The sequence below is a fragment of the Tupaia chinensis genome, unplaced genomic scaffold (assembly GCF_000334495.1).
Source record: "Tupaia chinensis unplaced genomic scaffold, TupChi_1.0 Scaffold146650_1, whole genome shotgun sequence".
Taxonomy (NCBI): domain Eukaryota; kingdom Metazoa; phylum Chordata; class Mammalia; order Scandentia; family Tupaiidae; genus Tupaia; species Tupaia belangeri.
The window spans coordinates 699,003-717,334 of NW_006206507.1; the positions used below are offsets into that span (position 1 = coordinate 699,003).

General features: G+C 36.9%; 1 protein-coding gene across 2 annotated transcripts in view; it reads right to left on the bottom strand.

Annotated features, from left to right (window-relative positions):
* Positions 1 to 18,332, bottom strand: part of CDK14 (cyclin dependent kinase 14) — a 667,802-nt gene that overhangs the window by 267,219 nt on the left and 382,251 nt on the right. For both annotated transcript variants that reach the window (XM_027768492.1, XM_027768493.1), the window contains exon 10: positions 9,852 to 9,972. In XM_027768492.1, coding sequence (XP_027624293.1) covers positions 9,852 to 9,972 — 121 coding nt within the window. The remainder of the gene's footprint in view (positions 1 to 9,851; positions 9,973 to 18,332) is intronic.

Here is an 18,332-nt window from a genome sequence, read left to right on the forward strand (position 1 = left end):
CCTGCTGATTTGCTCCCACCCATCAGCACCTGCAATTCAAGTTTGCACCCCAGAAAATCACAAATTTCTACATGGCAAGCATTTTAGCAGTCAATTGCTTATAGTTAAAGCCACAAAAAAATGAATTAACAACGCAAGGAGGACATGTGGTCAAGTGTGCACAGACTACCCCATTCCCCTTTTCTCTCCAAAGCAGCCAAAATGTAAGGTAAGAAATAGGAAAAAAAAATTGTTGTTGTTGTTTAAGTTTATTTATTTCCAGAGAGAGACAGGGAGTGGAGGAGGCAGGGAAGGCAGTAGTGGAGGCAGCCTCAACAGGCTTCATGCCACCATCCTCCACACATGCCCTGCAGCCAGCCAGGATCACGAGCATGCCCATGGTGCATCCTGAGTGTTTGGAGAAACCCAGGACACAAACCTGGCATCTTCCCATATGGCCACCAGAATCACAAAGCAGTGCCCCTACTGCCTGTGCTGCTGAGGATGAACTGGGAATAACATTTTAAATAAAGACAGAAGAAATATATGAGAAGGCATAAGTGGATAAGAGATAACCTATTTTTAAAAACATGTAGATGAGGGAACTAGCAGTTAGCACAATGGCTATGTCGCTGGACTCCCACGTGGTCGACCGCAGTTCGCGTCCTTGACCTGGTGGCTTAAAACTCATGCCGGGCGCATGTGCATGAGTGCCCAAGATCCTGAGAGGAGAATGGAGGAGAAGGGATTGCGGCATGACCATCCCCCCTGGGGTGTGATTTCTCGCTTTCTATCTCTATGTCTCTCTCTGTCTGTCTGGTGAGTGCACGCGCCCTATAGCAAAAATCTCTCAAAAAAAATATGTAGATGAATGTGTAGTAATCTAGGCAGATCATAGGTAGTTCAAACTTCAAGGTATATTTATCTATGGCAAATAAGAAAAGGTCCAGGACTTGGAGGCACAGGTTCTAAAAAGCATGAAGGTGAGTCTGACAGCTAGAAACAGTAAGGAAGATTGAAAGTTTATACCAAGAGCAACTGACACATAGGTCTTCTCTGACCATCCCTCACCCCATCCCAAACACATCAGTAGGGCACATGATATTAAATACAAAAGGCCTAAAACTGAGAATAAAAGTTGAAGCAGAGGCCAAGGTATAGATACCCCTTTTCTCAGCTTAAAATTACGTTTAATTATGTGAAATTATGTTTATTGGTCTGTGTGACCATCAGCTTCCCTCTTCTCCCCTGCTTCGAGAATGTCCATTGTCACAAATCAGCATCTGAGAAAGAACAAAGAATAGGCTTCCAGATACTGACATGTGAGGATCTCCAATGGAAAGTCCAACAACACTCTGTCTGAACAATGTACAAGGACGTGATGAGTAGGTCCCTCCTAAGTATAAAGATTTGTAGTCCTCATATTTATAAAAGTAAATGGACAACCAAAGATTCCCCCACCCCCATCTCTGAAGAAAGCTTCCAATTGAGAGCAGAGGGAAAGGAAGCAGGAACAATTACATATGTGTGGTTGGGAAGATTAAAAAGTAGTAAAATATAGAAGTGATTACTTTTAAAATAGAGGAATAAGAAATTTCTGTCCAAACGAATACAATTTTTTCTAGAGAGTGAAAACAAAGATGGAAGGAAAGAAATTATTTTACGAGGGGATTCCAGAAGCTTTCTGAGAAATGGAACATGTAAGTCTTTATATGAAAGAGAACCCACCCAGCTACAATACAAAAAGACACTACCAAGGCATCCTGACATGAAATTTCAGAATACCAAGGAAGAACAGAAGAACCTAACACCCTACAATATTCAAGTATACTATACATTATTATGAATTATAACCTTGGCCACATGTTATCAATTATGTGTGGGAGTAGAATGAAGATTTTTTTTTAACTAAGAATTTGAAAATTATGTCTTTAATGTAACTAAAAAAGGAAGACATGGGATCCAGGATATAGAGAATCTGCACTCAATACAGTGCAGAAGGAAAAATGAATCGAACCCAGAAACAACTAACAGGAGTGTAAGGAAACCAAAGGACATATGAAGTACTCAGAGGCTGGCAAGAGTAGGAAGTCATTACTTCCCTAGAACTGAAAGGTTCAGTTTTCTTAGAGTCTAGTGACAGCTAGGACCATGGAAGAGGGGCATCCTCACAGAAGTTGTAGCCAGCCATTTCCAGAAACGTGGCCTAAAGAAGGAAGAAATGTCCGGTCTACTTCTCCCACTCATCTTTTGCCTAAGCCAATTGGAAACCAGTAGACAAAACAGCATGGAGGATGCATTTCCATAGAGTCAGCCATCCTGAACATATGGCAGATCAAAAAAGGAGAGTGAATAGATTTGGAGAGTAACAAATAATAACCACATAAGTCCTACAAAAATGGAAGTAGGGTGGGTAGCAAGGACAAATGGAAGTCCAGATGTACTAAGGCATGATATCAAAGAACTGAGAGAGGAGAGTTTCAAGGAAAAAGTAGAAGGAGGGAGATGTCAAGAAAGTTAAAGGAGACTGATAAGAGTTGCTGAAGTATTTAAGCATTTGAAAATATTTTGTTATAGGTAATTGACAAATACTTTACAACTAATTAACAATAAAAGAAAAGACAAACTAATGAACATCACAGTTATTTAGTCCAGGAAAAGCAAAAGGTTATATGAGAAAGGATACATAATCATGACTACTATTTGAATAAACATAAATAATATTTACATATCAATACTAGGTTGTCAGAAAAGTCATAAAGTATTTTTCTATGTTTTCCTCTGCAAAAATGCATCATGACTTTCCTGACAACCCAATATTTTAAAATGTGATATAGATTCTATATTGGAAGAATGAGGTGAAGGTAGAGTTGGGAAAGTTGATGAAAAAACATTAAATCCTCATCTACCATAATACCTGCTTAGTAGATCATATCTAAAATACCAAACCAGTAAATAGCAATATAAACAATTCATTAAGCCATATTGTAGTAGACACACCTTTTAGAAAGAATTATTTATTTTATTTTATTAATTATTACTATTTTAATTTTTTTGCGATAGGGCACTTGCACTCAAAAGAAAGAGACACACACACTGAGAAAGTAAGTCACCAGGTTTAGGACTGGAACTGCAGTAAGCCATGTGGGAATCCAGTGCCTTAACCACCACACCACTTAATAAAGAATTGACAAAATAAATAAATAAAAAATAAAAGATTAGAAAGAAGTTGCTTCTGGGAAGTAGAATTAAGTGATGGGTAGAGATGAAGCAAGAACTCACTGTGTTGGCTACTATTGTTGGGGCAGCTATAGGCTCTTGCTTATAACTGGAAAGGTTCTTATTGTTGCAGTGTTCTGACTTGAAAACTGAAGAGTATATTATAATTGAATAAGGTCAATATCTGGGAGGTGGAGAGGGAATCGGTTTAGATTTTACTAAGTTTTCCTGCTACAACACTGCCTCTCCTTTACACAACAAAGCACTGCTAGCTACACGTTCAGAGCAATGACTCATACACTCACAACTTAAGCATAAAAAGCACACTACTGTACATCAATGTTCTCTAAATTTTGAGCACTCATTTACGTATTTCTGCATTAAAGTACATACACACATACTACATACATACAAGAGAGTAAGATAAGAAAGTCCTGGGCAAAAATTTTCTCTAATTCTCAAGAAATAGATGGTATGGTGATTTCCCTAAAGTCAAATACAGCAGCCTCCAGTTCTTTCATACATTCCATGTACCACTGGATGTTACATGCACACAGAAATGCACTATGTTTGGCTTAGCTAATTGACATACTAAGAGCTAACTAGTCTCAACATGTGTCAAGTTTTATATTTAAGAATGTCACATGTATCCATCTCTTAATCTCACAAACCAGTGAACCAGCTGAGTACACCACCAATTTGAGTAATGTCAAGAAACATTGTCACAGGAACCAGCAGTTAGTGTAATGTCACTGACTGGACTCCCACGTAGTCAACCGCGGTTCATGTCCTGGACCCGGTGGCTTAAAACTCACACCAGGCGTGTGTGCCTGTGTGCCCAAGATCCTGAGAGGAGAATGGAGGAGAAGGGATTGCGGTGTGGCCATCCCCTCTGGGGGGTGATTTCTTGCTTTCTGTCTCTATGTCTCTCTCTGTCTGTCTGGCAAGCACATGCACCCTATAGCGAAAAAAACCTCTCCAAAAAAAAAAAGAAACATTGTCACTATGACTGGCAACTTGACAACATTGATAAAGATAGGAAAATTTTATTTTAAAAATATTTAGTAATGAAGAGTACATACAAAGTGTCTCATTTTATGTACATATTATAGTTCAGCTAATTTACCACTAGTAAGTAAATGTATTTATTGAAAACACACATACACTCTAAAACTAAGCCACACACATGGATAAACAATTGATGTAAAAATCATACCACGCTAGACTTTTTTTTTTTTAAATTCATAATAGAGCGCATGAATGTGAGAGTGGGAGAGAGGAAGAGAGGGATGAGCATCCTAGGGTCTAGTCAAGCCACGATCCCCTTCCTCTACTCCTCCAGTCCGTCGGATCATGGGCACTCGCGTACATGCCTGACTTGCTTCAGGCTGACCTTGCTGGGAGTCTGGACCACGGCTTTCATTTGGGATCTGGCTTCTCTCGAAAGCAACTGCACCACAGAACAGCCCGTTACTACACTTTTGATAGAAAAATAGAACTGCTTCTTTTCAGCATTCCAAAGTTATCACTAAATTTTTAATCATCTTGGTAGCCATTCTATACTATCCTTAGTTTGTTTTATAATGTGTTTTATTTATAAACATGTTTTCTGCAAGGAATTTGAGTTTTTAGCCAGAAGTAGTTACATGTAAACTAAACTCTCAAATGCATGAAATCTCTTCCAACCAGGTATTTGGCAAATTATTGCTTTAATGCATAATGAAAAAGGTGACGGCATGTCACAGTTAAATTGCTTTGTTACATCTACTGTCCTGGCAGAATTAATTGAACTCTCAAAGGTATCCTGGTATGATGATAAGCTGCCCTATTTTTAAGGGATTTCATAGTAGGAAAAGGCTTTAAGCCCATGGCTGCCCCCATGACCTCAGCTTTCAACAACCTGGACTGTCTTCCGACTATCACTGTTTTTTTGTTGTTTCATTGCTTGTCAGAGGCTACATCAAGTCACTCAGAATTTGCATTACTGGAGCAGCTCTCAAAGCTCTTACAGAGCTGCTACGGTTGACAGTGACTAATTCATATTCTCCATTCTCCTTGGCCTTATGACCTGATTAATTAGAAAATGTGCAAACAGTGTTGACAGACAGATGACTTTATGTAGCTCATGAACTCAAATATGAATTCTTGGTACCATTCTTTTTAAAAATGGACTCATTCTTTTGAGCAGCGGTGGTAAATGAGTAATAGTTAGGGGCTGCGAAAATATATACCCGCATAGATAGTGGTCCCATGAAAATGTATTTGATCCAGTGATTCGTGTCTTAGTTAATTTCAAAAATTTCTGCATGAAGAAAAATAAACAGTAGAATCCTCTAAAACACTGATGTCAAAAGAGAAAGGCGGGCCACAAGCTGTTAGTTGAGAGTGAAAATCGCCCACTAGATTTGAACTGGGCAAGCACCTAACTGGACTGAGAGTATAGCCTCATTTATAAACTAGAAATTTACTTGTATTTGCATTTTGGAATCACATTAGTGGTAAAGTAAGGACCAATTTCTTATAAATCATCTCAGGAGACTACTTAATATGTTGCAAAGAGAAAGCGTTATGAGTGGGTTAGCCTTGAGTTTAAATGTTGGCTCTATTTATTGACTGTTTGACCTATCTAAATATATGATTTAGACTGCCTGAGTTTCATTTTCTTCACTGTATTACGGTACAAAAACTCTGGAGTTGTCAGGAAAGTCATGACACATTTTTTTTTAATAGAAAAACATAGAAAAATATGTCTTGACTTTCCCGACAACCTAATAGTAATTAAAATGCATACCAGTGCTTAGAATGCAGTTTGTGTTCAATAAAAGTACCTGTTATTATAACCATTATTATTACTCAAGTCTCAAACTATAAGCCCTCTTATGAAACAAATTTATTTTCAGGGTGGGAACTGTAGTAGTATAATTCCCTTAAAACACTGGTAAATAAACCTGAGCCCTAGGAAACCTTGTTTTATTACACACATTTCCCTATTCCAAGGGAGAGCATTAAAGATGATAGCACAACGATGTATACTGTCAATATGTATGCTGATTAGGCCTATTTAATACAGAACAATGCTAAATGGCCTTATAATATTTAATAAATAGGCAATTTCTTTTCTGATAAATGCAAAATGAATTTTAATGCACACAAGTTCTATATATCAAGATTACTATGGACATTTTTTTTTCTAATCACCCAGCTGCTACAATGCTAAAAAAATTTAATTTTAATCTTAAATCAGAGATGTAATAGAGAAACGGGTACTTTAATATGCAATCTCATTACATTTGACAGGCTTATTTATAAATGATTTGCCCCACAGTTTGACAAGCACAGTTAATATGTTAATTAGTGTTTTAAAAAGATGATGAAAGAAAGAGACTGACACGCTATCATTCTTCACACACTGTGTTGGGGAGCACTGTAGTTGATACCAGGGGTAATGCTACTACATATTTTGGCCTCTCTAAAGCACTATGATCTTAATGAGATAATCATCTATTAGTTACAGATAACTTAGTCACCCTATATTAAAAACGAATCCCTTAAAATAATCCCATGTGACCCTCTGTTTTTGAAATGCAGCTGTAAACATACTGATGAGCTTCTATAAAGATAAATAAGCTTACTTGGGGCAAGGACCTCACCAGTCAGAGCAGAGCCCCCTGGCAATGGAAAAACTACACAGATAAGCTGCATTTTACATTTACACTTCTCTTGAAGTGGTTTTTCAGAACTTGGTAAGCCTTTTTGGTATTGAAGCTTAGCAATCATTTCCTTTGCTTTGACTTTTCAAAGAGTTATAAAATCCAAGAATTAAGAGAAGTTACAAGAGGCAATGTTCGGTGTGATGCGTTTGCTAAACCCTCCTTCACAGAGGAAGACAAAGTATCAAAAGCTATCTCTCTGGATGACTTCTCCAATAGCACCATGTGTCGCCATGGTGTGGTGATCCAGAGGAGTAAATCATAACTAGGGCTAGCTTAGATTTCCATCACTATCTGGCGATGTCAATGCATATGCATCTTCATTAATATTTTTATTGCCCTGGGCTATTTAAACAGAGAACTGGAAAATGTAACAATGTGTAGGGGTCGTTAGTTTTTACTTACCACCCTACTGCCCCACAATGGTAAATGAACTGGAAGGAATAGCCTGAAACCACTGCCACCTGCCTCCCTGCTATTGTCCACGGGTTAATATTTGCACTACTCTGGTGCAGCTGAGCCATGACTCAATTATAGTCCCATTTCTAGGTCTCTGAATAACCAGCATCCATGTCATTGATTATATAAAAAGCAGAGCCCTGTGAACATCTAACTGGAAAAACATATACACTTTACCTGACTTATAGGATAATAACAAAATAGATGTTAAAAAATGGCTTAGGATGAAATCGAATTCAGAATGACAGGCACAGCCTACACATTACTGAGATTTGGGGGTTTGGAAGTAAAGAGCCAATCAGGATGGAAACTGCTCAAACATAACACATTCACTATTTGTTTTTGGCAATGAATAATCTTGGCATGTAGACAAACGGGCATTTGGGGGCTATTATTTTCTATCAGTTTTCCTCCCTTCCACTTAAATAACAGTCTTCTTGTGCTTCCATTATGTCTCTGTTGAAAGCAAATTGGTAGAAAGTGCCCAAGCTGGTTTCCTTCACACACACACACACACACACACACACAAGGAGCAAAGAGTCAGAGACTGGAAATCAAATACTATACATCAGAAATAGGCATATTAGCAAGCCACAGTCCGTGTGACTCTGTCCTCTAATGAGCACATTTAGAAGTTTGAGAAAAATTAGCCACTACTGTATAAAAAACAGCTTCTCCTGATTAGGAGGGCACTGTCTTGACTGTATTGCCAAGCAATGAAGACAAAACTGGCTCCAAGCCACAAATGGTTCCAAACTATGTTTTATTAGCAGAGTCCTTAACTGACCTCATGGAAAAATGATTTGGAATTTCCATACTCAGAAAAAAGAGAAAAAACACCCCATAATTCAAGAACATTAAGTAATGATTATTTGCATAGCCAACTTTCAACTGTAAGGCAGGAAGTAGGAAAGGAATGAGAAAGTTAGTAACTAGAATAATATCCTGATTCATTCATTGGCCTATATTTCCAACCCTTTCTTTCGGTATAACTAATGATCTAACTATCTACTTTGCCCAAGTCCCTGCCCAGCTGAGGGTAAGAAACGGGGGGAAATATCTAAACTGTGCAAACAACCGTCAAAAAAAAAAAGAGAGAGAGAGAGAAAGAGAGAGAGAGAGAAAAATACCATAAAGTGTGATGAAAAAATGAATTAGATCAACCCTTCAATGATAAATGGTTGTCTTTAGTCTCAGATTTTAAAACATCATTAAAATGGTATTAGATTTATTATAAGGCACTACAAACTTTATGACAACAGATCTTAGGCTGTTTGAAGGCTTAGATACTTTTATAGTTCTATTGAAGGCTACAGATCTATACCCCATAAAAATAAATATATTCCTGTGCATGCAAAATGTCACATATATTTTCAGTGGCTTTATAGATTCCAAATTCCCTTTCTCAGGCTTCTGAAACCTAAATTAAGAAAGTCTGCACTGTGCCCTATATTGCAAGGAACTTGACTGTTTTTTCACCATGAGCTTTTTGGATCAAAAACATCAGGAAAGAAGCCAGGCCTCATCACAGCCTAATTTACTTAAAGCCAAGATCACTGAGGGCAGAACAGTGAAGTAAATACCCAGCAGTAAGATAAACAACACGTGCTGAAGTTTAACTTCTACTGAATTGATAAATATTATACTATCTCTGGGAATATTATACAGAAGAGCAATATAATTTGGAGAAGATGATATGTATAATAAAATAGCCACATGCTATGTGAATTGTTTCACTTTGAATATAACTGTTATCTAGAAAAGAGGGCTTTCTGTCAATAAAATATATACTCAATAGCCATTAGGAAGCCTGCTCTGAGTGCTAAAAATAATATTTTAATTTTATTTATTTTATTTAGATCACACCATAGTTTATCTTCAATTAGGATTATACATTAAAGTTTGCTACGGGACCACATAAAGTAGGTTTTTACCCTGTGCTAGATAGACCATTGTGTAAAACTAAGACTCTACTGAGGTTAAGTTTAAGATATTTTTATAAAGTAATTATTTTATTTCATTTTGAATAATTAGTATCAACTATTTTCAGTGGTATACTGTGAGCCAGTTTGTTTGTGAGCCTAACTGTTAAACCAAAATTTTCAGATCACTTCTCTGAACTTCGTTGTGAATGCAAACATGTTCCCTGATACTTCCAACCCTGTTACTATAAGTAAATATACTACACTTTCTTATAAAACAAAGTGACAAATTAAGACCTTGAAGGAGAATAACCATAGTACTGACAGTTAGAAAAATGTCTCTTCCCCTGTCCATCAAGAACCATTACCAGGCACCATCTGCAAGACAGATTCTGATCAGGGAACATCCCAATCATGTTTTTAAAAATCTAAGGTATTGCCTCCTACAGGCAAACACTCCAGCGCTATTAATCTTCATTTGAACTGTTAGAATGTTTGTTTAGGCTTGACCCAGACCATCTACCACCGACAAATTAGCTAGAGTAAAGCTTCCATTGCTCACCACATGTCAAGGCAGGTGGAATATTCTGTTGATCCCAGGAGTACATCTGGAGGTCTGTACCACAAAGTAACTACTTCATTGGAGTATGTATGACTAGGGACAGATTTTGCTCTTGCAAGACCTGTGGGTTACATAAAACATAAAAAAGGTTAATAGGAATTACCAGAACAAGGGAATTTAAATTTGAATGTTCAGGATTTTAAAAGGGCAAACATGATATTGTAATACAATATTATAAATGCAATGTCAAGGTTCATAGAAAGGTTGGAGAACGTATATTGGTCTCTCTGTTTTAAATGCATGCTAATCACCATTAAAATCATTCATATTTCTAATAAAGCCTTGGTGTCATGAATGTAAAAAAATCAGCAGAGTAAATAAATAATTCATCAACTATTAGATATAACAGAAGCTTAGATAGCTAGATTTTTACAAAGTGTGTTTCATGGAGCTCTAGTTTTGAGTTATAAACTTCTAAGTTATGAGAAAAGGCTCCATAATAACTTTAAGAAAACATGGGACCAGCAGTTAGTGTAATGGCTATGTCACTGGACTCCCATGCAGTCCACCACGGTTCACGTCCCGGACCTGGTGGCTTAAAACTCACGCCAGGCACATGTGCGCGCATGCTTAAGATCCGGAGAGGAGAACGGAGGAGAAGGGATTGCAGCGTGGCCATCCCCCCTGGAGGTGATTTCTCACTTTCTGTCTCTCTGTCTGTCTGGCAAGCGCACGCGCCCTATAGCAAAAACCTCTCCAAAAAAAAAAAAAAAAGAGAGAGAGAAAACATCATTTAGAAAGTTATGGAGTCTCCAAATTGCAAGACTTCTTCATGTTAATTTTTCTAAAATGTATTGTGAATATGCAAGAAGAGAGCATGACACTTTTCTCAAAGGGTTGCCTTAAAGCTTCATGTGGTATCACTGTTCTGTGAAACACTCAACTAGGAAGTGCTTATTGAGGAAGTTCATTTGAAAACCACCCAAAGGAATTATTACTAAAAAAAAATAGTCAAATGAATGTGCTATGTTTAGATGATGAGAGATCCAATGAGAAAATGTCTTTTGAGAATGTTTCAGAAACTGGGAAAATGGTAATAATGATGTGTTAGGAAAAGAAGTACATGTAGTTTGACCTTATAATCATGAATACTAATGCATAAAAAGGACTCAGAGAATATACTTAAATGTCTTCAGTAGTTTCCTCTAGAATAATTGATTATCCATTTTTTTAATTTAGTAAGATTTTTTGAGTGTTTTCTAAGTTTTGTGCAATGAAAATGTTATACTTCAAAAAATCACAAATGCATAGATACTATTTTTAAAAATTAAAAAATGCTCTGTGTGAAAATTTTCTCTATGGCTATGTTCATTAATGACAAATGTAAAGCATTATCTATCATTAGGATATTTGAAACACATGAAATGTTTACAGTGAACCTATTGTAACATAGTCATTTTAATGTTCTGATTAAAATTTTTATGTAGTATTTAGAAACAAAACATTTTAATGTTTATTAAACATGGCATTCCATTTTCTGTATTACATGTGAATTTAAAAATTGATAGGACAGCTGGTAAGACAAAGAATTCCTAATTAATTCAATTATACAGTCACTCAATTTCTTTCTAAGATACGACTTTAAAAAATGCAATGGCATATAATAAATCGATTAACATATATAAGTATTCCATATTAAGATCTACAGATAGATACACACAAACATACTCCCACATTCATAGTCCCCAATTTTTCTGCACATGAATGGAATAACTATTCTCAATAACAGGTTTTTATAATAACCTTTTACTTCCTTTATCCACAAGGTTTTATCCTACATCAAATTCAGGCAAAATCGAACAACAGATTGTACAATCAGGATGGTTAAAAGTGTCTCAAAAATTTGGTAATCCCATCAAAAGGTTTCGTTCCTCAAATGACTATGCTTCCATACAGAAACCAAAGAACTAAGCACAAGTCCTAAAATAAGTTCTGACTCACTCCATATGTTGTTGTCGAATCAAATAGGATGCAAAAAACATTCTGGCTGAATTTCTTTGGTTTTCACAAGGTCCTGTTGTCAAAAAACTAAGCCAGAGGGGTAAAAGAATGAAAAAAAAATTGATATTCTTTGACAGTTCAGATGACCAAACCAGTGATAAAAAATTATGATATTTCCCACTGTAAAGGGATGATAAGACCTTAAAGTAACCTAGAAACAGTATACATCAATATAATTATACATAATTCAGATCAATTATGTTTACTGTGGATATGAGTTTTTAAAACTAGTTAAGTATTTATGGAAAATATAAATAGAAGAAGTTTTTTGTCTACATTAGTCTCTTCTGGGGCCAGCAGGTGGCATGGTGGTTAAGGATGTTGGGCCCCCCACACGGCCGACCACAGTTTGAGTCCCGACCCTGACGGCTTGCTTTCTCACTTTCTCTCTCTCTCTCCCACTCTGTCTCTCTCTGGTCAAATTAAAATAAATAATTAATAAGTAATAAATTAAGTCTTAAAAAAAGAATTTAGTATACATTAGTCTCTCCCTTCCCATATATTTAGGTCAGAGAGTGTCCCAAATTTATTCAGATGGGCCACATAACATCCCAAAACATGGTGATAATGAGTTTGCAATATCTCACTTGTCAGAACATTAAGACTGAGTTTCTTAAAATCATCTGCATGCAGAAGTATCACACAGGATCAAGAATATTCTTATATACTTGAAATACATTCTTTTGCATTGTTTGAGGAAAACTCATCATCTCAATTTAATATAGTCAGTCAATTAAAACAGTTTCTTGTGGGAAATATCTTGCATATTGATGAACAAAAGGTTTCACCCTAAAAATGTTTGGTTTGGTTAATAAGAGAAATACATCCCACAAATTTTCAGGGAAGGAACAAATTATTAAAACAATGACTCAAAAAATGTACACCTTGAAGTATGTATAGAAACTATATTTTCCAAATACTTTTGGTAAAGATAAAGCTATGTATTTATACAGTTCATGCATCAAAACACGCTTACTCATGCAAAATTTATTAAACTGCATCCTCCAGCTGAAGGAAAACTGTAGGACAGGATTAATTAGCACAGCATGTGTGAAAGCTTTCTTTCTCTGTTCCTTGTCAGTTGCTATGGTTACACTACAGGAAGAGAGCTACACTACCTTTTAAAAGAGATGAAGTTCATGGGTTATTATCAAAACTTCTTAGATTAATGTTTAGTTTGAATTAAAAGTCAAAAAGCAAAGCGAAATACTAAATAGTTGAGTACAGGTTATATGCACATTTCTGCTTGGGCTGAGTGTGTGCACATGAAAGGCTGTAAGTTTCTATGGGCACTTAAAATGACTTGTGTGACAATCCAATACATTCAACTTTAAAGTGTTGCCATTTCTCACTAATGAAAGTCTGTAGAGTAGATCCTGCTATTCAAATCTTACTGCCAATGATTCAAAGTTGAGCTGATTTGATACTGTAATAGCATAGTGGAATCTTAGATTTCCAGAGGAGCTAAGAATTATAGCTAACCTCTTACCAATGAGAGCTTGTGTGGAGGTTCTAGCAGGGGAATGCACCAGCTCTTACAACCTTGACCAAAGAAGGGTCCTCATCTATCGAAGAAGGTCATCTTCTTTGACCAAAGATCACAGCTTTGGGAGAGATGCCCATGGAGAAGAGGAGGAGGAAGAGGACACTGGCTTAACTGGCCAGATCGGCAACTCAACCCTGGCAATCAATGAGGTAACAGATGTCACAGCCAGATCTCCTTCACAACCCCTCTCACCAATGAAAGCATTCCTTCTCATATCATTATTAGATGGTTATCTAGAGACAACATCTACTGCAGTCTTGAGCTTGGTTTTACCACCTGGAATGGACATAGCCTAGATCTTCCAACCTATGCCCTAAGCAGAAGATTAAGACTTGCCATGCATTTTAGTAGCTCTAAACTGCCTCATTAGAATCTGCTGGCCACCCACCTTCTTTTATATTGTCTCCCTTGGACTCTCAGATATAGAATACTTTAACTAGGGATGACGGCTCTCCTTCTGGAGCCTTCCTGTATTTGCCATTTAAATGCTGGTTTTGTTTAGGGCTATAAGCTCAAAACGGTGTTTTCTTAAAGATGTGTATACTTTGTTCGTCACTGTAGCTAATGTCATGTTTCTATCATCCAGAGGAGATTTCTCCCCAGAATTTATTCCCAGCTCATCCTTGTCTTTGGTCTTGAGACTCATTTCTATTCAATTCCTTACCAGATATGGGTACTAGGATATCCTACATGCACTCAATACAAGTCCATTCAAAATTAATATGTGGAATACACTATTACGCTCCAGGAACAAACATTTCATTGGCTAACTATGGTGTCATTGAAAAGTCATGACATATTTTTCTATGCAAAAATGTATCATGACTTTTCTGACGACACATTATTAAGGGTTTCAAAAACAACCACAGTTCTCGGGACCAACAGTTAGCGTAATGGCTATGTCGCTGGACTCACGCTGGGCGCATGTGTGTCCGTGCCCTAGATCCCGAGAGGAGAATGGAAGAGAAGGGATTGCGGCATGGCCATGCCCCCTGGGAAGTGATTTCTTGCTTTCTATCTCTCTGTCTCTCTCTGCCTGGCGAGCGCACGCACCCTATAGAAAAAACCTCTCAAAAACAAAACAAAACAAACAAAAAAAACAAACCAAAGTTCTTAACACAGGTATAAATTAAGATTTTCTGTCCTATATATACCTAACTATTCTTTCAAATTTCAACATATCCTTTCCTGTAGGTAGTAAAAATTGTTCAGAACTTGAACTAGTTCTTTGGAAAAACATTGTGGAACCTAAGGATTCAGAAATGATAACTCCCATTTCTTGGCTTTGACTAAGGACTTGAGAAAGATCTGGTAACATTGACTTATTCCTTCCAATTATGTGGCATTAATAACAGCAAAGTCTAGATGAAAAGGTATGAGTCTACTAAAATGTATAAATGTGGAAAACATAAAGACAAAGAATTCTTTGTGTACATTAGTCTCTTCCTTCCCTGAAAGACAAAGGAGTATCTTTTACTTCGTCAGAGTTTTTCTAGAGAACATGCCACTGCTTTGCACTTGTCAGTGGTTTCATTTTTATATTAGAAAAACTCCCAAACCTTTTTCAACACAATTTCTCAAACAATCAGAAAAAAAGAGTGTCTTGCTTTTAAGTTAATCACAAAGTTAATATTTCTAGGAGAAGGGCTCCTTTCTTCTAGACCTTACCACAAACAGACATAAAATACTTGGGCAATGTTTACCATTAATTAGGCAGTTAGTCCAGGAAAAGAAAGATTAGACATCTTCTCAATTCTGTGAGTCGTCTATGGAATAAGAGCAAAGGAAGGTTTTTATATTTATTTCACATACCATAATCTTTGGTAACGGCCAAGAATTTCTTTGTTGATACTATTTTTTAATCCCTCCTCCCTAGGATTTATAGAGTACTGTGTGCCAAAGATAAGTTTGAGGACTCGCTATGGCTGCCCTTGCAGTGCATCAATAAACAACCAACAAAACAAAACAAGCTTTTTCCCTCAGGTGCACTCCACAACTCTAGCCTTTAACTTGTTCCTTCTGCACTTGAAAAGTTTTCTCTGGATAATCTTATTTATTCAATGGCATCAGTTACTATCTGCATGCCAGTGATTCCAAATACATATTTCTTGGGAACCAGCAGTTAGAGTAATGGCTATGTCAGTGGACTCCCATGTAGTCGACCGCGGTTTGCATCCTGGACCTGGTGGCTTAAAACTCATGCCGGGCACGTGTGCATGCGTGCCCAAGATCCCGAGAGGAGAATGGAGGAGAAGGGACTGTGGCATGGCCATCCCCTCTGGGGGGTGATTTCTCACTTTCTGTCTCTCTGTCTGTCTGTCTGTCTGGCGAGTGCACGCGTCCTATAGCAAAAACCTCTCCAAAAAAAAAAAAAAAAACATATTTCTAGTATCAACTATCCCCCCAAATTTCAAACTGCTGTAATAAAAAATGTATACTTAGGGGCCAGTGGCCCAGTGGCACAGTGATAACACAACTGACCCCACATAGGAAGGTCCCTGGTTTGTGCCCCAAGGAATGTTTTCCCCCATGCATGCTGGGCAAGCATATATGTGCACATGGTCTGCACTGGCTAAGGCTAGGGATGGATTATAGTATGGAGACCCTGTTTGCTGTGTGTGTGTGTCTGTGTGTGTGTTTTTCTCTCACTGGGAAAATAGATAAACTTACAAAATATCCACTTAGATTTTCCAATATCTTCCACGGGTATCAATCTTAAAAACATCCTGTCTCCAATTCTCCAAACAGGACCACCTCCTCCAGGGTTTATATCTCACCATGATACATCACTATCCACCCATTCACTAAGGTTAGAGTGTTTTGTTTTCCATTTTAAGCTAACTCCATTTACAAAAATCACAAAATCCAGTGAATTTTACTTGATAATTTCCCTCCTTTTTTTCTTCTTCCTTAGGTCCTCCTCATCATCTCTTGCTGGAGTATTACTTTAGCTTCAAGTCTGTCCATAGCTCAACATGATCAATTTCAAAATACTTTCTAGACAATAAATGATCTATAGTTATTGAAATCTGTTGAAAATTAAAGTTGAATTAGAATATTCCTTGATGCGAAAAACCAAAACAATAAAACATGCAAATCCCCAATCTTCCCACGTAATCACTGTGAAAGTTGGACATCCTCCAATGTCTTCCTCCTTTGGCCGTGATGGACACATATATCCTTTCCAAAAAGCTAGGGCACCATGAAAAAGGTCTACGTTTTTTTATACACTTAATATCATATGATTTTTTTTTAATTAGAAAATCAATTTCAAGATTACAATTAGAAGATGCTTTTCTTTCCTTTGAATGAAACATCTTTGTTTTGGTTTCTGTTCAGATTTCTACTTTAACAGACGCTACTCTTTACAGGATATAGGAACCCCTTAAAAATGTTTTGATTAGCATTTGCCAGCCTTTCTACTGAAAATGAGTAATCTTTAAACAACTTCTCATCAAATGAAAATGAGTCCAAAAGGTAACTACACAGGTTAACATAAAATTTTATTTTACTCTGATTTACTTAATTATCCTTGATTTTTTTTTGAGAGGTTATTGCTATATGGCATGTGTGCTTGTCAGAAAGAGAGACAGAGACAGAGAGACTGAAGCAAGAAATCACCCCCCGGGGGGATGGCCACGCTGCAATACCTTCTCCTCCATGCTCCTCTTGGGATCTTGGGCACACACACACATGCCCGGCGTGAATTTAAGCCACCGGGCCTGGGACTCGAACCGCGGTCGACTACGTGGGAGTCCAGCGACATAGCCATTATGCCAACTGCTGGTACCATTATCCTTGAAATTTTAACGGCGAAAAATTATGCCTCATTTTTGTCTATCCTGAATGGTACAGATTTTTTTGATAGTTTTCCATTTTAAATAACAGAAATAATATTAAAATTTTAATATAAAGGTCCCAAAGAAGAAAGAAAATGTTCAAATAATTTTTCTTTCATATATATGAATTTTTATCATTTTTTCTACTTTCATAAAGAAGATTAAAACAATATACTTTGGGAAATACTGCTTCAAATGAAATTAAACATGTGGTAAAACCATTTAGAGTTCCTTGGCTGAATATCATATGAGAAACATGCTTTTGTTGTCCCAGCGTTTGCCTGCGTATTAGAAGACTTGTGATATGGCAAACCAAATGCCTGAAAGTGGCTCTGAAAGTACCTAGTTAGTGCCACTTTAGTGAAGTTGCTTCAACTCTCTAGCTTTGGTTTTGCTATGTGTACAATGAAGGGGATGTGAAATAGGGTCAGCAAACTATGGTCTGAGAGCTGGCTACTTGTCTTCATAAATGAATATTGTGGGGAAAACAGTTACAGTCATTCATTTATGTATTGCCTGTGGCTGATTTTGCAGGAAAAAGCAGAGTGAGTAGTTGACTGAGACCACATGTCCCATAAAGGCTACAATATTTAATATCTAGCCTTTTAAGAAAAAGTTTGCTGAATCCTGGGTCAGACTAAATTAACTTAAAGGTTCATCCAAGTACCAAAACTCAGTGATCCTAAGAAAATATTACTAAAAATCTTTATTAAATGTATGAAGATCACATATGCCTAAGTTCTTTAAAAGCCCTTTAAATAAGTAATTCCACCTCAGTGATCCCATCACATCACATCTGCATTAGCAAAGAATGCAAACTCATTTTCAATAAAATATATGTGAATATATCATCATTTTCACAGTTCACTGATTTACGTTTCGTTTTCTAGTTTCTGCTTCCCAGTTAATGAAACTCGGAGTTATTATTCTAATGCTAGGTGACAGCACTACATAGAAAATTAATATCAAAACCTGACTAAATTGGCAATTTTGATGAATTTCCATACCTGTGCTGATTTATTTTTAATTTTTAAA